The 26,858-nt window shown below is 44.6% G+C and overlaps 5 protein-coding genes across 14 annotated transcripts in view; 4 read left to right on the forward strand and 1 right to left on the reverse strand.

Annotated features, from left to right (window-relative positions):
* LOC148320355 (unconventional myosin-Ic-like) overlaps positions 1 to 9,167 on the forward strand; it is a 25,568-nt gene extending 16,401 nt beyond the window's left edge. For 4 of the 7 annotated variants that reach the window (XM_088279541.1, XM_088279542.1, XM_088279540.1 and 1 more), the window contains 31 exons: positions 640 to 798; positions 897 to 1,012; positions 1,194 to 1,392; positions 1,478 to 1,558; positions 2,096 to 2,275; positions 2,782 to 2,880; positions 2,970 to 3,083; positions 3,187 to 3,258; positions 3,528 to 3,647; positions 3,720 to 3,802; positions 3,875 to 3,980; positions 4,054 to 4,134; positions 4,200 to 4,312; positions 4,402 to 4,496; positions 4,596 to 4,642; positions 4,722 to 4,802; positions 4,928 to 5,033; positions 5,341 to 5,458; positions 5,519 to 5,632; positions 5,722 to 5,798; positions 5,865 to 5,933; positions 6,044 to 6,128; positions 6,248 to 6,407; positions 6,480 to 6,563; positions 6,628 to 6,721; positions 6,825 to 6,880; positions 7,189 to 7,324; positions 7,980 to 8,050; positions 8,130 to 8,227; positions 8,304 to 8,403; positions 8,488 to 9,167. In XM_088279541.1, coding sequence (XP_088135667.1) covers positions 640 to 798; positions 897 to 1,012; positions 1,194 to 1,392; positions 1,478 to 1,558; positions 2,096 to 2,275; positions 2,782 to 2,880; positions 2,970 to 3,083; positions 3,187 to 3,258; positions 3,528 to 3,647; positions 3,720 to 3,802; positions 3,875 to 3,980; positions 4,054 to 4,134; positions 4,200 to 4,312; positions 4,402 to 4,496; positions 4,596 to 4,642; positions 4,722 to 4,802; positions 4,928 to 5,033; positions 5,341 to 5,458; positions 5,519 to 5,632; positions 5,722 to 5,798; positions 5,865 to 5,933; positions 6,044 to 6,128; positions 6,248 to 6,407; positions 6,480 to 6,563; positions 6,628 to 6,721; positions 6,825 to 6,880; positions 7,189 to 7,324; positions 7,980 to 8,050; positions 8,130 to 8,227; positions 8,304 to 8,403; positions 8,488 to 8,514 — 3,141 coding nt within the window. In that variant the 3' untranslated portion in view covers positions 8,515 to 9,167. The remainder of the gene's footprint in view (positions 1 to 639; positions 799 to 896; positions 1,013 to 1,193; positions 1,393 to 1,477; positions 1,559 to 2,095; positions 2,276 to 2,781; positions 2,881 to 2,969; positions 3,084 to 3,186; positions 3,259 to 3,527; positions 3,648 to 3,719; positions 3,803 to 3,874; positions 3,981 to 4,053; positions 4,135 to 4,199; positions 4,313 to 4,401; positions 4,497 to 4,595; positions 4,643 to 4,721; positions 4,803 to 4,927; positions 5,034 to 5,340; positions 5,459 to 5,518; positions 5,633 to 5,721; positions 5,799 to 5,864; positions 5,934 to 6,043; positions 6,129 to 6,247; positions 6,408 to 6,479; positions 6,564 to 6,627; positions 6,722 to 6,824; positions 6,881 to 7,188; positions 7,325 to 7,979; positions 8,051 to 8,129; positions 8,228 to 8,303; positions 8,404 to 8,487) is intronic. The other 3 variants (XM_088279544.1, XM_088279543.1, XR_015839590.1) reach the window with 2 other exon arrangements.
* Positions 8,887 to 24,409, reverse strand: LOC148320357 (uncharacterized). Of its 4 annotated transcripts, XM_088279547.1 has the most exons (6): positions 24,235 to 24,409; positions 24,029 to 24,157; positions 10,059 to 10,217; positions 9,878 to 9,979; positions 9,599 to 9,778; positions 8,887 to 9,523 (listed from the first exon to the last, which is right to left on the reverse strand). In XM_088279547.1, exons 3-6 carry the CDS (start codon positions 10,215 to 10,217, stop codon positions 9,314 to 9,316), a joined length of 651 nt encoding a protein of 216 aa, XP_088135673.1. In that variant the 5' UTR covers positions 24,029 to 24,157; positions 24,235 to 24,409; the 3' UTR covers positions 8,887 to 9,313. The 4 variants fall into 4 exon arrangements, with proteins under 4 accessions (XP_088135673.1, XP_088135674.1, XP_088135675.1 ...); XM_088279548.1 differs by lacking the exons at positions 24,029 to 24,157; positions 24,235 to 24,409 and adding an exon at positions 19,767 to 20,031; XM_088279549.1 differs by lacking the exons at positions 24,029 to 24,157; positions 24,235 to 24,409 and adding an exon at positions 17,397 to 17,462.
* epd (ependymin) lies at positions 14,738 to 16,865 on the forward strand. The gene is made up of 6 exons (XM_088279550.1): positions 14,738 to 14,889; positions 14,971 to 15,002; positions 15,095 to 15,232; positions 15,320 to 15,506; positions 15,724 to 15,805; positions 15,879 to 16,865. Exons 1-6 carry the CDS (start codon positions 14,814 to 14,816, stop codon positions 16,003 to 16,005), a joined length of 642 nt encoding a protein of 213 aa, XP_088135676.1. The 5' UTR covers positions 14,738 to 14,813; the 3' UTR covers positions 16,006 to 16,865.
* On the forward strand, positions 16,915 to 18,506 carry med31 (mediator complex subunit 31). The gene is made up of 4 exons (XM_088279551.1): positions 16,915 to 17,093; positions 17,430 to 17,504; positions 17,608 to 17,704; positions 18,212 to 18,506. Exons 1-4 carry the CDS (start codon positions 16,934 to 16,936, stop codon positions 18,438 to 18,440), a joined length of 561 nt encoding a protein of 186 aa, XP_088135677.1. The 5' UTR covers positions 16,915 to 16,933; the 3' UTR covers positions 18,441 to 18,506.
* rtn4rl1a (reticulon 4 receptor-like 1a) lies at positions 19,788 to 26,736 on the forward strand. Its single transcript, XM_088279545.1, has 3 exons — positions 19,788 to 20,031; positions 24,242 to 24,696; positions 24,997 to 26,736. The coding sequence occupies exons 1-3, from the start codon at positions 20,019 to 20,021 to the stop codon at positions 25,849 to 25,851; spliced, it is 1,323 nt and encodes a 440-aa protein (XP_088135671.1). The 5' UTR covers positions 19,788 to 20,018; the 3' UTR covers positions 25,852 to 26,736.
* Positions 26,737 to 26,858: the final 122 nt, after the last annotated feature.

Below are 26,858 nucleotides of genomic sequence, written 5' to 3' on the forward strand. Positions count from 1 at the left end.
ATCGTCAGTGAGCATTCCAATCGGACAAATGTTTCCCCCTTTCCGTTGCATGTCGCTGCGGTTGTGTGTGCGTGCGATATTTTGCACTGTGGCCACAGAGAATGTCACCGCAGCCCACTAAATTCTCGCTTTGTCGTCACATGAAGGTGGACATGTCCACACGCTTCACGGTAGAAGTGTGGAGTGTTGTTTAGAGATGTGCTCAGTAAATGTTGAGTCGTTTTCTATGAGTTTAGAATCAAGAAGAGAGATCGTTTTGGAATAGATTGCGTGGAAATGTCTTCATACTTAGCGTGAGATCTTATTACTTGCACAAAGTTAGTTTTTTTTTAGGGGGGGGGTGTCAAATGTAAAAAAAAAAAAATGTGGGTAAAAATGTTATTGCTTCCAATGGGAAAACATGTTTTTAACAAACATTTATGTCACGGCAAACCCTTTTTCCAATCAAACAATCATTATTTTTTTAACGTTTTAATCTTAGTCAAATTATTTTCATAATGTTTTCATATTATTGTTTTTATTTATTATTAATTCTGTTTAAATTCCTTCAAGGCTTTTAATAGTGGTGATAAAATAGGAACGGTCCCGGCGCGCCCTCTTGTGTCAAAATGGTGTAATTACAATCTTTCCCCTCCACAGGAGGTGGACGTTGAAGGACGGGTGCGCTTGGTGATGGAGAGCACCTTGACCGCCCGTGACAGGGTTGGAGTCCAGGATTTTGTCCTACTGGAGAACCACAACAGCGAGGCAGCTTTTATCGAGAACCTGAGACGGCGCTTCAGAGAAAACCTCATCTATGTAATTCAGATTCTCATAGAACAACAATAGCTCTCGGAATGTTGCTTTGGAGTGACGTCGGAATGCCCCGGTTTCATTCTGTGACTCTTTTCACGCAGACTTACATCGGTTCGGTGCTGGTGTCGGTGAACCCCTACAAAGAGCTCGAGATTTACTCCAAAGCGCAGATGGAACGTTACCGAGGCGTCAGCTTCTATGAAATATCGCCACACATGTGAGTCTTATTTTTACAAATCTTGTATGTACCTAATGACATGACCGTTCTACCTTTATCGAAAGAGTTCAGCTGATTGTCACGAGTGCTGTGCTCCTGCTTTTTAGTGTTACTCTTGAACACTGCCCTGTCCAAAAATTGTTGACAATCAACTAATTGTATCGAATTGCTTTGAACTCAGATACGGAGTGTCAGACAACACGTACCGGGCCATGCGGACCACGTGGAAGGATCAGTGTATCCTCATATCAGGTGAAAGCGGTGCAGGCAAAACGGAAACTTCCAAGAAGATTCTCCTCTACTATGCTGTCAGCTGCCCCACTAATCATCACATGACCAACCTCGGAGACCGCCTCCTCCAGTCCAACCCGATTCTGGAGGTATTGAATTGAATAGTGCCATTTGGATCAAAGTTCTATCGCATATTTAGTTGCTTTCCCATCATGACACTCATGCTTTGGACAGGCATTCGGTAACGCCAAAACGCTGCGGAATGACAACTCCAGCCGCTTTGGGAAGTATATGGATGTGCAGTTTGACTTCAAGGTAAGCAATCGTTTAAAGGGGAAGTCAACCTAAAACAACATCTTTGCAAGAATATGTTCTATGCACTTGTCGACAGAAAATGACAAAATGGCCGCCTCCTGAGATGGCTAAAACCTCGTGCTGTCAAGCAATGACATTTTTTTATTATTTCATTAATCTCAAAAAAAAAATCGATAATTAATTGCGATTAATCGCATCTTTTCTACTCCTACTTTTTGTGAAGCTTGCAACGGATATTTACTTGTCTTAGAAATCAAAGGCTGTTCTAATAGAATTTTTTTAAAAAGTGAATCTTGAGTGAACGCTTTCATTTCGACAGCCCTCCTAAAAATTGGATTTTGCTGCTTAACTCATCTTTTGCAAACGTAATATGGATCAGAATGCCAGTGAAGGCGCACGGGACATTTTATTGCAAAGAATCGGCCAAGTTAAAAAATCTACGTAAATCTCTTCTCGGCATTGTAGAAATATCGATAAAGTCAAATCAGTGCGCATTGCAGTTCTCTATCACTGCTTTAAATATTCTGCCTTTTTTAGGGGGCGCCAGTGGGTGGCCACATCCTCAATTACCTGTTGGAGAAATCTCGTGTCGTCCACCAGAACCACGGAGAAAGAAACTTCCACATCTTCTATCAGCTTCTGGATGGTGGGAGTCGTGAACTTCTCCAGATGTTGGATCTTGAAAGAAACCCTCAGAACTACCAGTACCTGGTTAAGGTGTGCCAAGCAAAAGTGCCGTCGCACTAGGGCTGAACGATGTCTCCTTTTGGGACCCCAATCGCAATCTCAAGATCGTCAAAGTTTCCAGATGGACACAATGTTAGTTCTCAAAATTAGATTGCTAAGGGACATTTTTATTGAGAACGTGAACATTAGTACCAAGTGTACATAGTCAACAAAACTACACATTTATACTTGACAGAAAGTCATTTTTAAAAACTTGAGGAAAAAAACTGCCCTCCTCACAAAACCTCTGAAGTGTTCTTGCATTATTCTTACAGTCATAGCTTTTATTGTTTTTAATGCTACAATGGCATTTTGTGAATTTTGCACTGAAGCTAGAATTAAAAAAAATAATAATAATAAATCGCCCAAAAATCAAAATTGCAATATCAGCCAGAAAAATCTCAATTAGTTTTTTTTCTTCAAATCGTTCAGCCCTACATTGTTCACATCGATTTCACCTTGAGGTCTTGGTATGTGATGCTGAGTCGTCTTGATAGGGAAGCTGTTCAAAAGTCAGCTCCATTAACGACAAGAACAATTGGAAGCTTTTGATGAATGCCCTTTCGGTTATTGGCTTCACCGACAAAGACCTGCAGGTTAGTCCCGATCACTCCGCTTCTTCTCTGGTCTCGACGGCTTTTCTCCATCTTCTTTCCGCCAATGTGAGTTCTGTAACTTTTGTCAGAATTTGCTGAACATCATTGCCAGCGTTCTGCATCTGGGAAACTGTCAGTTTGGAGAAGGCGAGAACGGTGAAGCGTACGTGACCGCTGAGATGCCGATTGCAAAAGTTGCAAAGGTGATGATGTCCCAAAATTCAAAAGATTGATAGATGTTCAAATGGGCATTTATTTTTATTTTTTTAAGCAAGTGAACAAAGCAGATGTGTTCTTGTTTTACAGCTGCTGGGTCTTGAAACGTCAACCCTCGGCGAGGCTCTTACTCACAAAAGAATCACTGCCAAAGGGGAGGAGGTAAAGATTAGTGAGAGAGAGGGGGGGGGGAGAAAGAGAGAGGGGGAGGGAGAGAGAGGGAGAGAGAGAGAGAGAGAGAGAGAGGGAGGGAGGGAGGGAGGGAGGGAGGGAGAGAGGGAGAGGGAGAGGGAGAGGGAGAGAGAGAGAGGGGGAGAGAGAGGGAGAGAGAGAGAGAGGGGGGGGGGGGGGGAGAGAGGGAGAGAGAGAATTGTCTTTTGGGCCTTGCGTCCCGAGTGATTTCATACTTTGGCTTCTCCCTTGCATTCCAGATGATCATTCCACTCAACTTTGAGCAAGCGATGTCTGCTCGAGACTCGTTGGCCAAAGCCGTCTACGGTCGGGCCTTCACTTGGTTGGTGGAGAAGATCAATCAATCTCTTGCTCTGAAGGTGCGGCCGTCGTTTTAAGAACGAGATCAAGGTGACAATGTGTCTGATGCGGACTGTTTCTTTTTTCGACAGGATGACACGGACCACAGCAATAAAGCCTTCCCAGTCGTCGGGCTTTTGGACATCTACGGCTTTGAGGTCCTCCAGCGCAACAGGTCTGACTCGCCGCTTATTGGACCTCGTCTGTAACCTAAATGTGTTCCTCATCGCTTTTTTTCTTTCTGTAGTTTTGAGCAGTTCTGCATCAACTACTGCAGCGAGAAGCTCCAGCAGCTCTTTATCGAGCTCACCCTCCGATCGGAGCAAGAGGAATACACGACCGAGGGAATTGCCGTGAGTGTGCATTGATTATGGATCCGAAAAATGCGTCCGTTGGACACGTTTCATGATGCCGTCTGACTTTCAGTGGGAGATGGTGCCGTACTTTGACAACAAAATCATCTGCGACTTGATCGAGGAGAAGCACAAGGGCATCATTGGCATTCTGGTGCGTCGCCGAAACGCCCCGTGCTCGTCTGCTGCTCGAGTGACCTTCGCCTCTGCGTCTTTCAGGATGACGAGTGTCTGAGACCCGGCGAAACGACCGATGCCTCGTTCTTGGAGAAACTGGAGGACGCGCTGAGCAGCCATCCCCATTTTGTCACGTATGAGCGAGCTCAATCAAAGTACTATTCTATTTCTTTTTTTTTTTTTTTTTCTTTAATCGACAGCCCGCTGAACAGTTTGTTTGGAAATGTCAACGCTTGTCTTGCAGTCACAAGTTGGCGAACGGCAAAATTCGTAAGCTGGTGAGTCGGGAGGAGTTTCGGCTGCTGCACTATGCCGGGGAGGTCAACTACAACGTGGAGGGTAACCATTCAGTCATCGGGATGTATTTTTAGCATTCCGGCGCATGTGACGCAACCCCACGACGAAAAACAAAGCCGATGTCATTTTTCCTCGGTGTAGGTTTCCTCGAGAAGAACAATGACTCACTGACGAGGAGCCTGAAAGAGGTAAACAACATTTGCCGCTTGTTCAAAAGAGGCTTTCCCACCGTGTTGACATGGAGCATCGCGTTTCGTCTGCGATCAGGTCATGTGCCAGTCAGACAACGTGATCATAAGTCAGTGTTTCTCCCGAGAGGAAGTGACGGAGCAGAAACGCCCACGAATGGTTTGAGCCTTTCTCACTTTCTCTTTCTCTCTCTCTGCAAAAAATAAATAAATAATAATAATCACGTTTGATTTGTATTTACTAGTCTACCAATTTGTACCATTGCTCTTATTTGTTTTCTCCAGGCTGCCACGCACTTTAAAAATAGCCTTTTGAAACTTCTGGAGGTCCTCATGACGAAAGAACCGTCCTATGTGCGCTGCATCAAACCAAACGATGCCAAGCAGCCAGGTGAATTTGGAGACACTCGCCTGGCATTTGGGAATTCAAATATCCAAGATTTGGATTTTGAAGTGAAACCGTTTGTGATATAACTGCATTAAAAAAATGGCTCTAAAAAGAATCTGTGAAAAAAAAAAACACCTCAAAATTGAACGTCAAACCATTTTGGGTCAAGCCAGAACCAGGTGCACTTTTAGGCGTCTATATCCGTCAATGGCAATGAATGAATTCAAACACACAGACACTCACGCTGTTACACGTTCATCTTGCACAAAACACCGCATTTCAAATTTACTGGCATGATCTTCGCCCGCAGGTCACTTTGACGAAGTTCTTGTCCGACACCAGGTCAGGTACCTCGGCCTGATGGAGAACCTCAGGGTCAGGAGAGCTGGCTTTGCCTACAGACGCAGCTTTGAAGCCTTCCTGCAGAGGTGACTTACGTCAGAGTTGATCGGACCAGCTCTTATCTTTCTCATTTTGAACTCCTTCAGGTACAAGCCTCTCTGTCCCGAGACGTGGCCCGTCTGGTATGGCAGACTCCGAGATGGTGTGGCCGCACTGGTCAAGCACCTCGGCTACCAAGAGGAGGAGTACAAACTGGGCAGGCAAAGCGTCCTCCATAGACTTTGGCTAGAATTTTTATTTGGACCTGCGACAAACTCGACTGTCACGTGTAATCATTCCTTCCTTGCAGGTCCAAAATATTCATCCGCTTCCCCAAAACCCTCTTTCTGACTGAAGATGCACTTCAAAGCAAAAAGCCAGCGATGGGTGAGAGATATCAAAAAAAAATAAAATAAAATTCACAAGACGAGCTCATTTTGCTTTTCGTTGCAGCTTTGACTCTGCAGACATCATGGCGAGGCTACAGAGAGCGAGCCAAATACCAACGCATCCGACACGCAAGTCAGTGAGCATTATTCCCCCTTGCACGCTTTTAAGCCCCATTATTTCCGCGTGTGACTCTCGTGAATTCCGTCATCGTGATCTACACCCCGTCGTGCGTGCACGGACAGTCGTCGTGATTCAATCGGCATGGCGAGGGACGAAAGCACGCTGGAGGGCAAAGAGGCGTCGGCAGGCCGTCGAGCTGATTCGCAGGTGCGCAACTGTCCCTCGTTGCGATCGATTTTTTTTTTTTTTTTTTTTTCATCGGTAAAACAATTCTGCGCTTTCAAATGAGTTTCAAATGTCTTTTTTATTATTATTTTTTTGGTCAGATTCATAAAAGGCTTTATCTACCGTCATGAGGAGTACTGTCCAGAAAATGACTACTTCTTGGATCATGTGCGTTACTCCTTCCTCATGAAGCTTAGCCAAAATCTGCCCTCAAGTGTTTTGGACAAAAGCTGGCCGGCATCTCCTCCGGCCGTCAGTGAGGTACAATCGGCGAACATGTAGGCTAACGGTGGCAAAACGCAACATGGCTGCCGATTGTGTTTGCCCGCGCAGGCTTCCGAGCACCTTCGCGCGCTGCACATGCGCAACTTGGTCATGAAGTACTGCTTGAGGATCCAGCCCGAATGGAAGAATCAAGTAAGATCATGTGACCAATGTGGTCCCGTTTGCCGTGGACGAAGCTGACGTGACGCTCCTCTAGATGACGCAGAAGGTGGTTGCCAGCGAGATCTTCAAGGATCAGAAAGACAGCTACCCTCAGAGCGTTGGCCGACTCTTTTGGGACACCCGGATCGGTGCATGTTTCCACACTCTCCTCGCAGTGATTCACTCGCATGTCCAACACAACAAATAGACTTCTTCTTTTTTTTTTTTTTTTTTTTTTTTTTTTTTTAATAGAACGTGACCAGATCAATCTGAAGGTTCTCCAGATCCTCGGCAGTGACAAAGTGCAGGTGCTTGCGTGTTTTTTTTTTTTTTTCTCTGATGTTACAAAAACATTTATGCAGTTTCTGTCATCGTGTTTGATTGTGAATGTGTGTGGTTGTCTATTTTATGAATACATCGTTGTCGAATATAGTCATGCACATGTAACATACAGAGCGACATCATTTTACATTATTTTCTTCATAAAAGACGAAACGCAAATCCAAATTTAAAGATATGGTCATCATAATAATCATTATTCCATTATTAAATGATTCTTATTTGGCTCCAACAAACTCCCAACTCCGATCAGGATCCAAGTATTTGTGTCCTACAGTACGGCGTCCCCGTGACAAAATATGACAGGAGGGGCTTCAAGCCGCGCGCTCGTCAGCTCCTCCTTTCCAACACCTTCGCCGTGCTGGTGGACCGGACCAAAATCAAGCAGAGGATCGACTATGCGGCTCTCGGAGGTCAGACTGATCGTTCCTTCGTGTCATGTTGAGCATCCAATCAGAAATGTCCCATCAACCAATTTCACCTCACTCGTCTGAAAAGGATTTTTTTATGTCCAATGAATGTCTTTGCAGGAAGTATCTTTGTTCACGCATTTGTCAGCAATTTACCAACTTCTCTTACTTCCTCCTCCTCTGGTTTGCTGTTTAATTTGTTGTTGGCTTTTTTTTTTCCCTCCCTCAACAGTTACAGTACTGTCCTCTTATTTCTATGTTTTTTCGCAATTCAACAAAATGAAAAGTGATAATCAGAACAATTCTATGCTCCTCCACTAGATGGCAGTATTTACAGTTAACCTGTTGCCATTCCGAGAAAAGAGTAATACCTTTTTGTTTACAGCTTGACAGGCCAAGTAAGTAAAACATTTTTTGGGGGCACGAGTTTCCTAATGTAGGTGATGTGCCTTGGTTCAAAGAAGGTTGGGGAAAAATTGCCCTCGAGTACAAACTTTGATTGATGCAGTGAGGAGGTAACCCGCCATATGGCCCTCATTTCATTTCTTTCTTTAAAATTTGGCCTCCGCAACATCTTTCCAGGATCTCGTGGAATTTCAGATGGGACTGAAATTCTTTGCATGTTTTTTTTTTTTATTTTAAATCTTTAAATGTGCAGGTATCTCCGTGAGCTCTCTCGGCGACGGGATGATTGTTCTGCACCTCCCCCCTGACGACAACAAGCAAAAGGTTCAGCAATCAGGATCTGCTTCATTGTGTGCAAGAATGAGCGGGGGCGCATCCTGATTTCACATTTTGTCCCCGCCAGGGTGATGTGTTGCTGCACTGCGATCACGTGATTGAGCTGGTGACCAAATTAGCCCTGATGGCCGGCATGTTAAACCACGTCCACATCAAACCCGGCAGGTGAGATCAACACCTCGGAGCGCTGAAGCCGACTTCCGCAAACAGCGGCGTTTTCACGGAGATTGCGCTTCATTAGCGTTAGGTTTGCAGGGGCGCGAGGCAATGAGGGCATCATCGATTTTGTCAGCGGCGCCGAGCTCAAGGTGGCGAAAGGCAAAAGAGGACATCTGCTCGTGGTGAGTCGCCCGCTTTTTTTTTTTTTTTTTGCGTCCAATCAAAGCAGCCTACTTATTGAAGTATTCCGTTTTATTTGCTCCTAGACTGCCCCTCGGATCAGCACCACATGAAGAAGACCACATGGAGAGAAATGCGAGCTAACACTTGGCTAAGCTAAGCGGCCGATTAATAACACGCACTGCATCTTTTCAAAATCCCCCACGCGATCATGCTGCCGTTCATCCTCGAGCGTCCTCTCACATTCCAAAAACATGCATGTTACGCTGAGGACTTGAAATTGTTCCGAATTATGATCGGGAGTGTGAATGGACTGGCATGGAACCTCACCTCTTGGCTCCAGCTGAATTATGCTACAGAAATTCCATAATTATGATGCATTCGAATATATTTTGCTTTCTTTCCTTTGCCGGCATGGATCGATGCACTTTAATGGCTTTCTCTCCAACTTTTTGTTCATTTCACTCCGCCGATGAGCGACCGAGGAGTATTTCCGATGCAGAAGGATGCATTTATTTGAGGTGCGGCGGTTTTGCACCGTGCAAATCATTGAAGTACAGCCACTTTCAAGAGCGGAGGCCGCTATCGGAGGAAATACGCGATACAAAAAGGCTCTTGAAAACAACACCCGTTTCATCTTTTTTTTTTTTTATTGAGAGCCATATACAAATAAATATTATACTTTATAAAAATATGACATGCCACTTAAACACTGTATCACTGTCTGTGGAAGATAAATAAATCAAGCAATCAAATAAATAGCAAATATCTTGTTGTCTTTGGAAAGTCCGGTCGATCGAGAGTCAAAACGGGACGCTGTCACGTGTCATGTGCTCTTGTTGCAAAATTTACAGTCCGAGCTCTCCGGGAAATCCCCGGAGGAGCCCTGACTGTCGATGCTCACGATTGGATTCATCGTTCGACAGTCTGACTCTTCTGAGTTTTCCAAGCCAGGAGGAGGAAATCTCGTGCCAACTTGGTGAGGTAAAGGTTGAGATCCCGTAAAATCACGTAACCGTCCACGCGCTTTTCCCACAGCGTTTTCGACACCGTTGATTGGTTCAACGCTGTCCGAGTGCCGGGCAAGATTGCTTTCCTGTTGGAGGTCTTAATGGAACTCATCTAAAGAAGGAAATGAATCGGAAATGTCAGCCGTTTCTCGGAGCGTGTCCGATCTTGACGTGTGTGCGAGCGTACCTGACTGCTGACTTGTCTCATCAGGTCCCTCAAGTCCAGCTCAACGTGTTTGATGCTCGTCGGTAAAGCCTGCACTCGCCGCTTCTCTTTGTCCTCCGTCTCCAGCTCTTTCCTCTTCCACTCCAGCCTGTTCCTGTAGGTCTGCAGGTCTGAGAAAGCGGCGTGAAGTCGTTCCCAATCCTGGATGGAAGTCCGCCACGGTTAGTCACGACCAAGCGTTTCAAAAGTCTCATCGAGGTCGCAGCAATTTTTGGGCACTTTTGTGAGAAAGTCACTGACCGCCAGCCGCAACCAGCTGTTGAAGTCCGTCGAAAGCGATGGCAGGTCCTTCAAAGAACTACTTCTGTCTTCAAAGTCCTTGTTGCCCAACTGTTGCTCCTTCTGCAGTCAAACATTTGATTAGATTTTTTTAATAAAGCAGGCACACAGCAGCCATTTCTTCGGATTTTTCATCACTTACGTATTCACTCAACAGCTGCTGGACACGGGTTCGCGTGGATCTGGTGAGGCGGAACGAGTTGCTGTATTTGGCCTTGTGAATGCCCAGCGCCGAATTTGAAGACGCGGCGCAGTTGAGGATGCAAGAGAGAAGCAAGAGCGTACAGCACGCAGCAATCATCTGCAAAACAAGTCGCCGCCGACATGTGAGCGTTTCCTTTCTTTCATCTTTTTCAGTTCTTGTCAACAAAGTACATGACAGGATTTTGTGTCCATGAAAAAAAACGTCATCTTGGCCCCAAAAAAAAACAAACATCAATCTGCATTGTGAAATTAACACGTTTGCATTAAACCTCCAAGACTTATTTTTACTTTTGTGTCGCTGCAACTTTTATAAGCACTCCATTTGATGCAAGTCTACTTATACAACAATAAATAATTATTGCTTATTTTTATTTTTATTTTTTTTTTGTATTTAAACGCAGCGTGGCTGTCTTGTATTTGATGAACTCGAGTGCTTCTCGCGCTTTGGTCAGAATGCTTGGAAAGCTCCGAATTTTTCAGGTGGTACTTTGTCTAAAATGTTTGAAATCCACACCTTTTGTCATCTTGAAAGACATTTTGTGGACAGGCTAAAGTTGCACAACAAAAAGAAAATGGATACTATGAGGCGCCTAGCTGCAAAATTCTGAATCGACGCCAAAGAAACCCTCATCTGTATGCGAAGGAACACAAGTGTTCTGATATTTTTTTTCTAAATCTCTGCATGATATTGCAACACAAGCGCAGCAAACTGAGCTGCCCTCAAAGTCCATCTTTGATTTTGAAGGAATTCTTTTAATCTCGCACTTGTTTCTAATGTGTTTTTTTTTTTCCCCAAGAGCCCCATATATCACCGCACATTCCTCTAAATGTAATAGAAAAACAAATTCGAGGAATCGCTCTATCATTTGTGTTTTATTATTTGTTAGATAGTGGCTTTACTATAGCATATTAATGAGGTAATTAACTCATTTAATCCCTGAAATGTTAATAAAAACTCAGAGCTATGACGCAAAAAAAACCCAAAAAAGGCCAAGACGTAAAAATACGTCTTTGGGAGGCAGGGACTACATTTTTGAAAACGTATATGTACGTCTCATGGCTTGTATGCGTTAATACAACTGTAATCTTGTATTTACAACTACCGAAAAGAAAATTCTGCATTCCCAGTTTAACCATAGCATGTATCGATGAGTATAAAAAGCAATTTGCTGCGCTCCAAATACATCTGAATGAATGCAACCTGTCGTAAATCAACTTTTCAAACAATCAGCAAGCAAGCTTACAGAATTGAATCTTGACAGCAAAATTGATGTGCTAAACAAATGAAAATTTTTTTCTTCCAAGTCATGCCAACAATGACACATTTTGTAGAAAGAATGAAAAGACGAGCTTACCTTGGATCAGGAGCAGGAACAATCTCTCTTGAGTCCCCAAATTTCATGCTACCGTGTGACTGCACCTTCACTTTATATTATCGGTCATGTTTTCGGTTCCTGACTAATCTGGAGTTTTTTTTTTTTTCTCTCTCTCTCTCGCTCTCCCTGACGGTTACTGCATCTTGTGGGTTGAAACATGAATCATTCAAAAGGGAGGAAGTTGCTCAGTAAGAAACTTAGTCGATCTTTCTTAAACGTGATGTTAAATCAAGTCAATCACTTCATCTGACTCATATTTGAGAGGCGCCGCAGAATCACTTCGGAGAGGCCGTTACACATCTCGAAGGACTCGCTTCGTGATTCCTCAATACTGCTGAACTGGGCAACCCCCGAAGCCGCCCTGAACCTCACCGCCACCATCACGCCTGAGCTGAAGCCTGACATGCTTGCATCATGCCAGTATGTCATTTAGTTGACTGTGTGCTGTGCAATGCAAACGTAAAAAAATAAATAAATAAATAAAAATAAAAACTTGAACTGGGCTCCCGCTTGGGCGGTCTCGCATTGTTTTTCCGCAATGAAATCCACCTTCTATCATTCAATCGAATACTCCTTTCCTTCCCAAGACTAAAAATACACAATGCAAAGATATTTGAAAAATATTTTTAACAATATTAAAAAAAAATAGGAGAAAAATATCTGCCCATACGTGAATGGAGAAGTAAACTATAAAAAATGTTGACTTGAAAAATCCAAGTACATTTTTTTTTCCCACTCAGAAATTCTAAGTCAGTTTTACAAGATGAGTTATCGAATCCATTTTAAAAGTTGATTGAAATTAAAAGGTCACGCCAAAGCTTTTTTTTTTTGTGGGTTTTTTGTTTTGTTGTGGGTTCAACCCTCAATTGCATTCCATAACTTTGTTGATGGAATGTGCTAGGTGAAAAAGTAAAAGAGAACTTCCTTTTTTAATTCAAATAAATGAGTCAAATTGACTCCAAAACCTTTCAAATTGACTTTGAATGTTTGAGTGGAAAAAAAAAAAAACTTTGATTACGCTTTTGTCGTTTGTGGTTTCACGACTGATGGACTAATTCAAACAAAAGTACTTTATTTCTTTTTAATAATGACAATTATTATTTGTCTCTTCTATAAGGAAGTGTGCACGTGCTTCTTCGGTACAAACATGATGGACGGGATCATCATGCAGAGGTCAATTCCTAACTCGGGCCTGATGCAACTTATTCAGTTTGGGAAGTTACCGAATATTCCAAGGATGCTTCCGAAGTTTGCTTGATGAATAAATGATCATGGCCTCAAAATGTGAACTTTGTACCGCTAGTTGTTTCTTCATTGTGTGTGGGTGTGTGTGTGTGTGTGTGCGGCCAGGTTATTATGGTTGACCAAAACTGATTCAATGAAATGACTCAAACTAAAATGGAAAAAAAAAAAACATTTTCATTCACAAAATGAAAAAAAAAAAAACGATAACTAACTGCAATAATATTTTATGTCCATCCAAAAAATTCAAACCGACAATTTTTACAATTTGACTCAACGGCGAGCGATAAACGGCTTGAAGCAAGCAAACTGAGCATCTCATTTGGAGAACCGAGTGAGAAGGTCTTTTCATTTTGTCAAAGTGCTGTCACATGTTAGCCTCCCATACTTGTTTTCCCAAAGTCTTTTCATCTGTTTAAATATTTTATGATTGTGTTAAAGGGGAAAGCACTTTTTTTTTTTTAAAGTCTCTCGGGATTGCACATTGTCATTTCAATACATGAGAAAAAGTTACAATTGTCGCTTGCACATTTCATAGAGGCATCCCCCAAGAATCCATCTCGGGGCCCTTGCCAATTACACAATGATATTATTTCATCATATTTTTAGCTTCAAAATAGCTAACTTCATCGTATGAGGTAACCATTTGTCAGTTTGAGCAGTCGTGAATCATTGTACTCGATGACTTCCTCTTAGGCCGAACAACTCGTGGTTTAGGTATCAGAGGAAGGGCTTCCCTCATTTTCATAATCTCCGCCCAATGGAGCCTTCATAACAAATTTCCGTGGTGACGTATCGTTTACTCTCAGTCTCACTCTCGGTTTTGCTCTGCATTTCCTTCCCATTTGTTCTTTTCACGTTGTATTGTGCAACTTCTCTTGCTGTGCCGTGTCAAGTTGTCTTTCAAATTGTTATCCACCACATGAACATGACAAAATAAATATTACAAGAAAAGTGATTTCAAGATCGTGATGTGCATGGACTTTTTTTCTTCATTGTTTTTCCGTGTTTAAAAATATTCCTTTCGCGTAAACTGGCTCACGAACCAAAACCTAATTCTTAAAGTCTCGTATGTGAAATCATATTTTATATTTTTTAAAAGAAAAGCTTTCGACAGTCATTAGATTGCAGAAGACGTAGGAAATCATGTTTTTGTGGTCGTGGCTTGAAAAATAAATAAATAAATAAAATAAAGTGCGCTGGCTTGTTGGCGGGAACAAGGTGACACAAGGACACAATGTTGAGCGGAATAACAAACGACAGCTGCGCCGACTTTGGACAACAACACATTCACCGATAACAAACGACTGCCCCAACAAAACATTCCTGACCCAACTTGTGCTGTTGGCGGGGTGGAAATGGCTCTCACTTGATTTGCCAAACTTCCTTTTATCGCTTGAAATCCCAATTTTAAAAGCTCTAATGTCCGTCTATCAATTTTCTCTGCAGCTTCTCCTCACTCGGGTTGCACGTGAGCTGGATCCTCTCACAGCGAAGGACAATTTTGAGTTTAACATGCAATCTCCACGCAGGCCATCCGTTACCGGGGATTCAAACCCCCAACCTCGGAACGGTGAAGCCAATGTGCCGCCGGACAACAGACTGTTCTAAGAATAGCTCATCATGTGGATATGATTTATACGTAAGAAATCGTTCGCACGATGAGTCTTAAGGTAAAGTGGATGACGATCATAAAGTGATGCGGCAGGCTGGATCCGTGTAAGCGAATTTGCAAAATTCATTCTCGTCTGCTCATCCAAATTCACAGCCAGTGCGATGTCGTCAGTACCGTTCAGCATTCAGGATCGGCAAAATGTGCGAGCAAGATGCAAGAGACATAAAACACCAAAGGACAGCTGAATAAATTCAAGCCAAGAAAAGAAATGGAACAAATCCTTTTCGGAAAAAAAAAAAAAAAAAAAAAGGTCACCACCTGCTGAACAAAGCAGGGGACTTGTTTTGAAAGCTGGCAGTTTGACGTCATCTCGTCCCTTTAAAAGCTGCCGAAGCGGCGCACGAAGGCAGACGGCTTTCGCCTCGTTTTCGACTCCAATTGCTTTTTGGACTCGGCCAAAATGTTTGCCGCTGTTCTGCTCTTTGTCTTCACGTGCTGGACCGCCACTGGCCACGCAGACCACCATCAGTCTTGTCGTAAGAATTTCCACGCCTCACGCGCGTCTCGCCTCGCTTGAGTGACTTTTGTCATTGAAAAAGGAAACAAATGTCTTTCAGGTTCCCCCAATATGACAGGATTACTTTCGGTGGTGAGTGATAATCTTTGATTTCCAACCCCCCAAAAAATGCGGATGGCTTTTGAAGGAACAAAATGTCAATTTGTGCTTTTGGATGAGCCCAGATGGGAGGGAGAGCTGAAACGAGGGCGGTTGGACTCTTCACGTATGACTCCTTGAATAAGAAACTCCGGTTCCAGTCCAACTCAAGCCTTCCCTTGAATGTAACCTTGGATCTGGATCTCTTGGTGTTCTTTGAGGAGGTAATGGCTTTGTCCCCCCCCCCCCTCGCCAATGCCACTGTGTTACTTTCGCTTTTTCCACGGGTGTGTCACTCTTGTTTGTTCCAGGGCGTGTTATACAAGATCGACAGTAAAAACCAGAGCTGCGAGAAGAAATCACTGCACTACAGAAAGCACCCTTTTGCTCTTCCCGCCGATGCCACCTTCATGACCTCCATGACCTCTGGGAGCATGTCCATTGACGGGGAAGGCCTGAAATTTCAAATATGGACTACACCAACACCGGGCTTTAAAGGTACGGACAAGACGCTGACTTTACAGTTACTGTACGGACGTTTGGTTAGTGCGGTGCTTGCAATTATTTTTTTGTTTGCGCGCCCCCAAGCAAGAAGAAAACAATTCAATGTGATGCATCATGACGCAATTCTTGTTATTTTCATTTATCTTCAACACATCTTTAATGCAGTTTAAATGAACAAATTGTCATTTTCTTTTTCTTTTTTTTTGTCAAGGCCAAAACATCATGTGCACAACCATGGGGTGTTTACCGCTTAGTACATTCTACGTGACAGAATCCTCCTATTTCATATTCAGGTACGCCTTCCTCTTTTGCAGCATATTTTTCTTCACCTAAATGTCTGCTCATTGTTATTTTTTCCCCCCCCAGTAACATGAATGTTGAACTGGATATCAAGGATCCTGATCTCCTTGTAATGCCCCCCTTTTGTCAAGGATTGCGTGTGGAGGATGCACCAGAAGGGACGGCGTATAGTTTCTTTGATGAATTCTTCTAAATGGAAGGAAAGATTGCAGCCAAGTGTGTCCCATCAGAACCTTTCACTTTCTTTCTTGTGCAACCTTAACACGTTGCATGGCACCGCTATGCATTCCAACTGTTTCACCTTCCACTCCTCTATGCTGAAAGACATCACACTGTGTGCATTTCCAATGTAATGAAAGAAATGACATGATATCATTAATCATACTTAATAACTACTATCACATCAGTCTTGCTTCCAAAACACTTTACCGTACAATTAATGGAACAACAAACAATACTGTCAGTGGTTTCAACTAGACGTTGCTTCTTTTTTTTTTTTTTTTTTTGTAATTCAATAAAAACCCAAGTTTAGGAAGAATGCAATTAATTGCAGTGATTGAATTGTTCAATGTATTCTTTTCTGTCTTCAGTTAATAAAACAGCAAATAGACTGGCTGAGCGGGTGATGTAAAGTAGTAACAACGTGGGATACGGTTGTGTAAAGGTTAATGTAACCAATCAGAGTTAATGTTGATATCTCAGCCAATCAGAGGGCTTGTTACGGGAATGGGTGGTGTAAGATGTGGTGTGAATATGCGAATGTCCTGAAATTTGAAGGCAAAACATTACTGGATGTATGCAGATGGGACAGGCTCCAGCTCACTCAAAACACTTTTTTTAGGGCGGGGTAGTTGAGACCCAGAGTACTCCATCACGGGTGGAATGGTTCATTGCTGTTGATGTGGTGTTCAAAAATATTTTAAATTGTTTAAAAAAATATTAGGAGAAACACACAAGACATGTATTCTAGGTGCCGTCCCTTTTTTATCCAAAGGTTGTTCACGAAAAGATAACTCAACGTTGCCTTTCTGCCATTAAAATGTATACACAGCCTGCGCATTGGTATTTTGTTTTAGCGTGCTTGCCGTAGGTAGCGCGCGAAGCTGGCCTACCTCCTGCGCATGCGCCACTCACATCGCACAGTGGTCGTGAACAAAAACGACAACACGAACCAACAAACGGGCGCTTTTCAACGTTATTCTCTTTTTCTAATATTCCTTGCTCGGCGGACGAAAGGGGCGACTCAGTTCACTTTACAACTTGGAGCGGTCATGGAAACAGGTTAGCCATCTTTAATGTTTCATCAAGCTTCCATCGTGCTAACAAGCTAAAGCTAAGTCAAAATATTAGAAAGAAAAACATCACTTTGCAGGAGTAAAATAGAATTTTCTGATAAAACGATTCAATTCAACTATATTGCACATGAAGGGTAAATACAAATTGGCAATGGCAAATTTGTTGCTCTGAAAAATGAAATGCAAATAAACTGTACATGGCTAGCGATTCAGTCGTGTGCCAGTGGAGTCAACATTTGAATGTTTTGTTGCAGTAGCACATGACAGAGAATAGTTTACCGGTACTTACTCCGCGTGCGTGCGTGCATGCGCATGTGTGCAGAGGAGCAGGCTCGGACCCGCTTCCAGTCAGAGTTGGAGTTCATCCAATGTTTGGCCAACCCAAACTATCTCAACTGTAAGTGTGCGCCTTTATATTGCTCCATCACACTTCACAATACACAAGTGACTACACTGTACACACTTTGTGCATATGTGTGTTTGTGTGTGTGCACGAGTAGTCCTGGCTCAGAGGGGCTTCTTGAGGGAGAGACCCTTCATCAACTACCTCAAGTATTTGTTGTACTGGAAGGAGCCCGACTACGCCAAGTTTCTCAAGTAAGGCCTCCAACGTGCCGAGAATGACTCGTCATATTGATGGATTATTGATTTATGAACTGGATTAGGTTCTTGAAGCTGCACCAGACTGGACCGCTAACTGGCAGAAATGAATCTGCCGGCAAACAAAATGACTAACTCGTGCATTTTGAACAAAAGAGGCCTACTCGAACGCGTCGAATGATTTTCACTCATTTTTGTAGCAGCAGTCGATAATTCATTAGAATATTAAGAAGTGCGTTTTACATTAAACAACGTGAATTTGACAATATCCTTTCAGCTTGTTTCACTCAACCTGCTTAGAGACGCTCACTGTGCTTTTATTTAGAAAAAAATGGTGAATGGGAGTGATCTGAAAATTTTGAGGTGGAATGATTTGAAACAGTTAAGGACTGTGGAAATTGGGTATGAGAAAAAAAAAAAAAAAGAATATTCAGAATTTGACTAACTTGCACCCCCCACCACCAACGATCCCGCCCACCCCCTCTCCTGCTGCCGCACATCCAGATACCCGCACTGCCTGCACATGCTGGAGCTACTACAGTACGAGCACTTCCGCAAGGAGCTGGTGAACGCGCAGTGCGCCAAGTTCATTGACGAGCAGCAGCTGCTGCACTGGCAGCACTACTCCCGGAAGCGAACGCGTTTGCAACAGGCGCTCGCTGAGCAGCCGCCGCCGCAGCAGCAGCAGCAGCCGCCGCCGCAGCCCCAGCACGCCAACGCCGCTGCCAAGTGACCACTGCCCGCTTGAATGTTATTGCCTGTTCAAAAATAAATACCTATGACCGTTTTGTTGACGAAATCTGGATTTTCTTCCCATGAGATTACTGTTCAGTGGTACATTTATGTTTAAGTGTCTGTATTGCAGGACAAAAAGCGATTTGGGTAAAGTGTGTGTGTGGGGGGGTAATTTTAAGTTCTGTAATGCCCCAATACAAAATGACGAAACAAGCATCTTTTTTTAGCCGCAACTCATGCTCAGACGCTCACAAACACAGACAATACAGCCAACCAGCTCCTGATGTTATGCACTGGGCCACGCCCCTTGAAGGCACTCAGCCAATACACAAATACTAACATTTTCTGTTGTTATTTTTATAAAATACTGTGCCATCTTTCTTGGGTGAAAACAAATTTACTGGGATTAACTAAACATTCCATCAGTGTTTTTCTTTTAGTGTTACATGATATGAGTACAATCTGCATTCCCCAGTAACTGCCAACGAAAAGGGGATCCTATTCATATTGTGATTAAGTGAGTTTGGTGTGTAATGTACAAACAATGCAGTTAGTTTCACTTTATTCTTGCATTTATTCCAATTTAAAGAATGTTAAATAAATGGTACTTGACCGTGGGTCGATACTATCCATGTTATTCTTGGATATATATTGGTGGTACTAGGCTAGTAGAGTACTAGCGCCCCCCTGTGGTCTGATTGTGTAGCTACGGAGCCACACAAGTCACCAGATACGCATTTGCAACTAGCCACACGCATTAGTATATATTAATATATTGCGTTTTTTTCTCCAAAAAACGACCATGTATAGCAACGTTTTTTTTAAAAGACTATGTATAGTAAGATTTTTTTAAGCGACCATGTATATTAAGGCTTAAAACAAACGACCATGTATAGTAAGGCTTTTTTATTTTTTAAATAAAAACATGTATAGTAATTATTTTTTCAAGACAACCATGTATACTAAGGCGTTTTTTAAACATAAAAATAAAAAAGACGACCATGTATCGTAAGGCTTCTAAAAAAAAAAAACATGTATTAAGCTTTTTTTAAAGGCAATCATGTATATTAAGCCGTTCAAAAAAGACGACTATGAATAGTAAGGCTTTTAAAAATGTATAGCAATCTAGGGTAAGGGTTTTAAAGTAGGGTTTCAAATTAGGGGCCTGGGGAGGAGAGGCTCAAAATATTTGAAAGACCACCATCAAAAAGGAACTACAGACGCGGGAAAAGCGAATGGATTGCATGTGCACGATGGACGGGCTGCCCCATAAAATATTCAAAACAAAAGTGTCACGTGACGGCGTGCCAAACGACGTGCTCACCCGCTCAACGTCAACAACGGAGGAGAGAGAGAGATGAGGGAGGAGTGCAGCAGCTGACGATGAGCTGCTAGCCCGCAGAAGAAGAAGAAGCTGAGGAGGAGGAGGAAGAGGAACATGTGTGCAAGCTTCATCACGTAAAGTCCCGCCGCCGCCAGCGGAGCATTTCTGCCTTTGCCGGAGTCAAAGTCACTCGCACCATCTCGCCACTTTCTCCGAGGCGGGTTGGAGGAGCAACAACAACAACCTTCTAGAATGTTCACACGCCGTGAGTCTCTCTGCACTCCTGCTTCGTGTGCGTGTGTGCGTATAAGCGTGCGCGCGCGCGCCCGCGTGTGTTTGATGCGCCAGCTGAGCGCTCTTTACAAAGCTGTCAATTAAACTGCTGCGAGCACACCATACAATACAATACAACTTTATTTATGTTGACAAGTCTGGAAGGATTTCTCAAATGTGTTGTTTGCATTTTTTGTGTGTGTTGTATCGATACCATGACATAGTCTTGGATTCTACAGTCTGTGAGTATCGATACTTTTCAAAGTATTGCTACTTTTGACAACACTAACAGATTGTGGAACACGGTTCGTAATTTTGTCGTTGGTTGCTCCAAACTCAAAAATTGCTGAGTGCATTTCCAGCTTCAAAAGACAACTTGCACTCTTGGACGCTCACTGAGGTGAACCAGCTGTAATATTGCGTGTGTGCGGGGGTGTGTGTGGGTGTGTGTGTGTGTGTGTGTAAATGTGTTTATTTGGTTCGCGTGAAGGTCACATACGCAGCTAAAAATAGCCGTGTAGTGAGTGTGGAGTGGGCAGAAAGTGCCAGCTAAGCGTCTTTCTTCACACGCCAATTAAAGCTGAGGACGAAGACGACGATGATGACGATGATGATGCTGAGCCAAAGCGAAGGCGAGTCAAAAGCCGCTGTGGACTCTGCTTGACGCGTCCACGATTTAAGAAGATTAATGTCATCCCGTTTCCAGGCCGACAGCCATGGGAGGCTAAGAACCCACCCCCCCCCCCCACACACACACACACCGTTCGTGCCAGCGAGAAGGACCCCACCCAAATCGTAGCCTTCAAAATAGGTTAGCTCGCGTTACACCAGCACTTAAAGTCAGTCACTCAGTCAACAGTCGTTAGTTAGTTATTAAGTTGGATTGCTTGGTCAGTATGTTGGTTGACTGGTTGGTTGGTTAGCTGGATGTTCGGTTGGTTGGTCACTAGTAGCCAGTTAGTTACCTGGTTTAACCAGTTGGTCTGTCCGTCTTTAAGTTGGTTAGCTAGTTGGTCAATCAATCAGTTCATCAATCGCAAAAATGTGCGCCAAAGTGACTCCTGGCAAAAAAGGCTTGCAGTTGTCTGTTGATGCCACAAGATGGCAGCAAAGTACTTTTTGTTTCCTCTTAGACAAGGCAAGATGAGAAAGGAAACTCCTGATCTCACTTCGAAGTAGTTCCCTTGACATCAAGATGCCACAAGATGGCGCCAAAACAATATTTGATACTAGACATGATTTTGGCGTGTTTTTCAGCTAATTAATGGAGGATAGGTTTCCTCCTCAAAAAGCCGCCAACGAGCAAATACACAAGCACGAATATGCGGGGGAGGCTTCACTGCGTTTCGATATGAACACACACGCTCACGCTCACGCACACACTTCTCCTCCTAATTTGTTGCGCTTCTTGTGATGCGTCAGCGTCAATTTTTAGCCTGGCAGTTCACCTCCACAAGTTGCTGTGCTTCATGAGGACTTGAACGCCTCCCTTACACGTGTGTGCGCGTGTCAGATGAATGCAGCACAACATTTGTTTCCATAAGCTGGCACACATGCATACGACACGTGTTCAAGGTTTCACTCACGCCTTGAAAAAAAAATGAATGACTATCACGACGACACAGGTTGAGGCAAGGACACAGCGCCGGCCGGGCCACGTTAATGATTTCAACTGAAAAGTCACTCGCGCGCTTCCTTTTTTTCCCACATTCAGCCCCATCTTGGGGGTTGGTGAAGCAGTATGTGACTCATTGAAATGAGCGTATCTTTTTTTAGCGCAAGGTGACTTGTTAAGTATCTGAATATGAACATGTGCCGTCTGCTGTAAGGCAAAACAAAAGCCTCCAGCGGCTTGTTAGCGCGTTAGCTTAGCAACAGGGGACGAGGCGTTTGGGCGTCCCCGGTAACGGTGGGCATCCACGCACCTGGTGCACGAGTTCCGTCCTCGAGGGAAGTGTCCTCTTCAGAAGGCGAAGGCAGCAAGCAAACAATGTTTGCTGTGACAACAACACATTATTATTTTTTTTGCTAGTGACAGTGAACGCAGCACCATTAGCAATCACAATTTGGGCTCCATCACAACGATCAGCTCTAAATAAATATCTTCGATCAAATGTGGTGGGAATGCGCATGACGGCTGCCAATCAGACGCCACCAAACAAATCTGCAACTAGGCAAGGCTACAGGTGCCAAATCGTGAATATGAATGTTTATTATTATTATTATTTTTATTTTTTTTAGATTTCAGCCTCTTTGTGTTGCAATACCAATCTAATTTGCCAAATGTATCTTTAACAAATCACATTTCAAATTTGTCCTCCCCGGGCCACCATGCCAGCAAAACTGTTCAACTAGCAAAACACATCTGTAGACATCTATTAATCAGCGAGTAGGATTTCGGAGTCGGACTTTATTTCCATTTTGTGCGGTCGAGGCTGAGGGTCACAAGAGGCCGACTGCTGCAGAGGACACAAAATTACTTTGGCTGTCAGTCAAGCGGCAGCTGCTTTGCATGTGCTCGTGCGCATCTTTCCACTCCAGTTGGCCTCTTCGCGCCGAGAGATGTTCGCGTGCGCGTGTGGGCCAAGTCAACATGACATCGTCACTCTGGACGCGGAGCTGGACGGCGTCCATTGTGCTCGTCTTGCTTGCCAAATGAAACTAAAAACACAACAAAAAGATCCGTGTTGTGTTTAAGGGCCAAAACAAAAAGAGCCAATTATTTCCGGGCCACCAATAAATTAACTTATTCACTATCAGCCGAGTAAAAAAAAAAAAAAGATCTTTGGTGAGTTCAGAAGCAGCTCATCTGTGGAAAATTGTTTGCTGTGTGATAGTTTTATATCAATATTTGGATCACTATAGTTATAATTATGAATGACAATTATACATCATTCAGCAAATATCTTAACCGTTTTAAGAGCAAAATGCAAAAAAAAATGATTTTAGAAAAATTCATAAATAATGAAAACAAAGAAAAAAAACTACAAGAATTTAGAATTCACCAAGCCAACGATCTTGTTTGACGTCTGAATGTGAAAGACATCCAAAAAACGGCTGCTGATCACTTTGGAGGCACTGGCTGCTCATCTCCAACTTTTGCCGAACTGTCTTCACTCAACGGGACTCGCCAGCCCGCTGCGTCACGAGCCATTTGGCCATCTTGGGCTGAGAAAAGAATTTCGAAGATATGGAGAAGAGCTGAGCGCGCATTTTAAATGTAAATATTGCCACCAATCGGGTGGCAGTCCAAATCTCGATCAAAACTGGATTCAGTGTCACATTGAAAACAAACGCTGTGCTGCGTTCACTGTCCTGTGAAAAAAACAAAAAAAAAACATCGCCTGCTCCATTCACCGCATCGCGCCGTGCAGCGAGGCTTGCATTATTCAACCGAGACACAAAGTAGGAGCAGAAGCGAGAAAGACGGACGGCGCAACGAACAACTGAGTGTGCCGGCCATCCATTATTGATGGAGTCCTGCCAGCGTTTTCAGCTTGGCTCTTGACTGTCATCTGTTGCTAGCCAGAAAAACACACAAACGACGAGATTGCCAAGCTTGTGTGTGGAAATATTATGTTGCTTAAAATAAATAAATACATAAATATGTCACATGCACAGCACTTGTTGCAGTTCATGCACGCGTGCGCGCTCAACAATACCGTGCGCACACACATACATTTGTGATGGCACTTGACTCCACACTGGGAGTTGGAACGGAACAAATACGACATTCTCTCACTCATTCACACACACAAAAAAAGCATCCATGCATGACGCCGTCACGGGAGACATGTTTTAACGGCGGAGGCTTATTTAAACATTAGCTGGCTAATTTACGGTTCAGATCTGCTTATCTGATTATGTCTCTTCTTTGTCACCTTTTTCTTTCGTCTTCTCCATGAACGTGCCCAATGCAAGTCAGCATTGTGGTATTCCCCCCCTCTCGTAATGGTATGCCCCAGTAGCAGGCGGGAGGTACAGGTTACCTGATGTCACAATAAGGAAATACTGGCACGCTTGAACGCTCGTTGCTGTCTCACGTCTCGTCGTCCACAAACTGTTGGTAGTGGCGCCAAAGATTCATCACACGCACGAGCGCCGATTCGTAGGCCGGACTAAAATCAACCAACGACCTTTGTTAATTGAACCTGACTCATTTGAAACGTGCTGCGCAATTCACACGTGTGCATACCGTTCAGGTTGCGGCGGTGTGGAGCTGCTGCTGGTTCTGTGCGGCCTGGACGCTTCGCTGTCGTGCCCGCGCCACTGCATCTGCTACACGTCGCCCAGCACCGTCTCGTGCCAGGCGCACAACTTCCAGGCCGTGCCCGAGGGCATCCCGCCCAACAGCCGGCGCATCTTCCTGCAGAACAACAAGATCGGCCGGCTCCTGCGCGGACACTTCCCGCCTGCCGCCGCCATGCTGTGGCTCTACTCCAACAACATCTCCTACATCCAGCCGTCCGCCTTCCACGGCATCCGGCAGCTGGAGGAGCTGGACCTGGGCGACAACCGCCACCTGAAGGCGGTCGCCGCCGACACCTTCCGGGGCCTGAGCCGACTCCGCGCCTTGCACCTGTACCGCTGCGGTCTGCTTAGCCTGCCGCCCGGCCTCTTCGCCGAGCTGCATAACCTCCAATATCTCTACCTGCAGGTAAGCAAAGCGAAATGCGCTTTGCGTTCTCACCAAGGCCACATCACGCAGAGACAAGTCTAGTGAAATAGTCATCTGCCATCATTTTGGGGGGGACGCAAATCATGAAAAAAGAAAAAGTAATTGATGGCCCTTCAAAAAATTAATTACATTAATAGTACAAACAAAATATTTCACAAATATTGATCCCAGAACTATAAACTGCTAACTGATGATTTGATCTACCAAATGCAGCGGAAGTGAGATTTGATGTCAGAACGAGAAATGAATAAAGAGCGCTAACGCCGTGGTCTCTCCCAGGACAACCAGTTGGAGTTCCTGGAGGACGACCTGTTCATTGACCTGCTGAATCTGAGCCATCTGTTCCTGCACGGCAACCGCCTGTGGAGCCTCCACCAGAACACCTTCCGGGGCCTGGGCGTCTTGGACCGCCTGCTGCTCCACCAGAACCGCATCCAGTGGGTAGACCGGCTGGCCTTCCATGACCTGAGGCACCTCACCACACTCTACTTGTTCAACAATTCCTTGACGGGGATCTCGACGGAGAGCCTGGCCCTCCTGCCGGCCCTCGAGTACCTGCGCCTTAACGACAACCCGTGGGACTGCGACTGCGGGGCGCTGCCCCTTTGGGACTGGCTGCGGAACTTTCGGGGCTCCACTTCTTCGTTAGTGTGTGATTCGCCTCCGCAGATGGCGGGGAAAGACCTGAAGATGCTGAGGAAAGAGGACTTGCCTACTTGTCTGAAGGCGGAGGGCGGTGGGGCGGCTGTCGAGTCCCTGAACCACCTGAATCGTCACCGGAGCCGCCACGACCAGCACCAGCGACCTTACCTGCCCCACGGCGACCAGCACAACCTGCCGCCGCCCTCGCACTTGCCACGACCATCCAAGGGGGGTCGCGGGACTTGCAAGCGGCGAGAGCGCAAGGCCAACGGGGGGCCCATTGAGGTGCAACTTCTTCGCGAGGGGGTGCAGAAAGACTTTGAGGGTAAACATGACGGCTTGACTGACGCCAGGAGAAAGAACAAGTGCGTGCCAAGACCTTCGGTAGGCCCGCCCAGCGGAGTCCAGAGAGCTATAAATGCGGCAGCGGCACCCTTTGCAAGGGCCTTTTTCGGGTTAGCGCTGTTAGCATTGCTGCTAACTCTGCACTGACCCAGGACATGGTCACTTCGGACGGCTCCGTTTGGATCTTTCAAAGGGGGACTTGCAAGTCAAGCGTCAAGAGGACAAAGGCACCTTTGAAGGAACAGAACCACGTACCGCGTACATTCCAGAATTCATGCAATATTTGAGGAGATCGTTTTGGTCATGTCTCCGTCAGGGAAATGCGCTAACAACTTTGATGTCAGTTATCCACACAGTGAGGACCGGTGGTGCGGAAGAAGCCATTATTCGAAGGTCCTTGGTCTTAGATCTTTGATAGTAGACCAAGATCTCAATCATGCAAACGCAAGCACAAAGAATTTGTGCGCGTCATCCGAAATGTTGGGAAGAACCCAGACGGCAAAATGGCCACCTGGACTGGGCGATGTTTGCGTGTCGATGTCACCACGGAAGCATGTGATGTCACTTTTATCGTCTGTCCTGCCACGAGTTTGCCAAATGACATTATTGCAGCTTCACCTCACGCACCCTCAACCCTTTCTCCTCTTTTCTTTTCACTTTACTACTCCTCCTCTCCATCTTCGCTCCTCCTGCCTTTTCTTTCCAGCGCAGCCGCAGCCCACACTTCCCATTGCCTCCATCTTGACTCACTTCTTCACTCCTCAACTTTTTGTTCCCTTTTCACGTCATCCACCTTCCCGTGGCTCCTGTCACCTCCTCCTGCTCCTCCACCTTTCACTGGTTGCCGTGCCTGTCACCATCCAATCCTAGCTCCTCCCATCGCCTCCATCCTTGCCCTTGTCTATCATTTCCTGTTATTGCCGTCGCGCTTCTCCATTTTCCCCTTCATTCACCCCTACACACACACACACGCGGAAACGCGCACACACACAATTTGTTTCTAAATAAAAATAAACAGAAGGTGTCCTCAAACGACTTGTGTCCTGCTGTTCCTGTGTGTGTGTGTGTGTGTGTTTGCGCGTGTCGAACAGACTTGCTAATAAATGAGACCTGACGCACGTCGATAAGAAGCCAACAAGAGGAAATAATAATCG

Source organism: Idiotropiscis lumnitzeri, chromosome 17 (assembly GCF_059441095.1).
Source record: "Idiotropiscis lumnitzeri isolate Australia: NSW breed Sydney's pygmy pipehorse chromosome 17, RoL_Ilum_1.0, whole genome shotgun sequence".
Taxonomy (NCBI): Eukaryota; Metazoa; Chordata; class Actinopteri; order Syngnathiformes; family Syngnathidae; genus Idiotropiscis; species Idiotropiscis lumnitzeri.

What these genes read in the sequence shown, in the direction of transcription:
- epd (XM_088279550.1), top strand. Translation starts at nt 14,814, where the DNA reads ATGTTTGCCGCTGTTCTGCTCTTTGTCTTCACGTGCTGGACCGCCACT. An exon ending in AGACCACCATCAGTCTTGTC is followed by an intron (nt 14,890 to 14,970) that starts GTAAGAATTTCC and finishes AATGTCTTTCAG; the next exon opens with GTTCCCCCAATATGACAGGA. An exon ending in ACCAACACCGGGCTTTAAAG is followed by an intron (nt 15,507 to 15,723) that starts GTACGGACAAGA and finishes TTTTTTGTCAAG; the next exon opens with GCCAAAACATCATGTGCACA.
- rtn4rl1a (XM_088279545.1), top strand. An exon ending in TCCAATATCTCTACCTGCAG is followed by an intron (nt 24,697 to 24,996) that starts GTAAGCAAAGCG and finishes GGTCTCTCCCAG; the next exon opens with GACAACCAGTTGGAGTTCCT.
- med31 (XM_088279551.1), top strand. Translation starts at nt 16,934, where the DNA reads ATGCGCCACTCACATCGCACAGTGGTCGTGAACAAAAACGACAACACG. An exon ending in CAACCCAAACTATCTCAACT is followed by an intron (nt 17,505 to 17,607) that starts GTAAGTGTGCGC and finishes GTGCACGAGTAG; the next exon opens with TCCTGGCTCAGAGGGGCTTC. An exon ending in GACTACGCCAAGTTTCTCAA is followed by an intron (nt 17,705 to 18,211) that starts GTAAGGCCTCCA and finishes CCGCACATCCAG; the next exon opens with ATACCCGCACTGCCTGCACA.
- LOC148320357 (XM_088279547.1), bottom strand. Translation starts at nt 10,217, where the DNA reads ATGATTGCTGCGTGCTGTACGCTCTTGCTTCTCTCTTGCATCCTCAAC. An exon ending in AGCAGCTGTTGAGTGAATAC is followed by an intron (nt 9,980 to 10,058) that starts GTAAGTGATGAA and finishes GTTTGACTGCAG; the next exon opens with AAGGAGCAACAGTTGGGCAA. An exon ending in TGAGACAAGTCAGCAGTCAG is followed by an intron (nt 9,524 to 9,598) that starts GTACGCTCGCAC and finishes TTCCTTCTTTAG; the next exon opens with ATGAGTTCCATTAAGACCTC.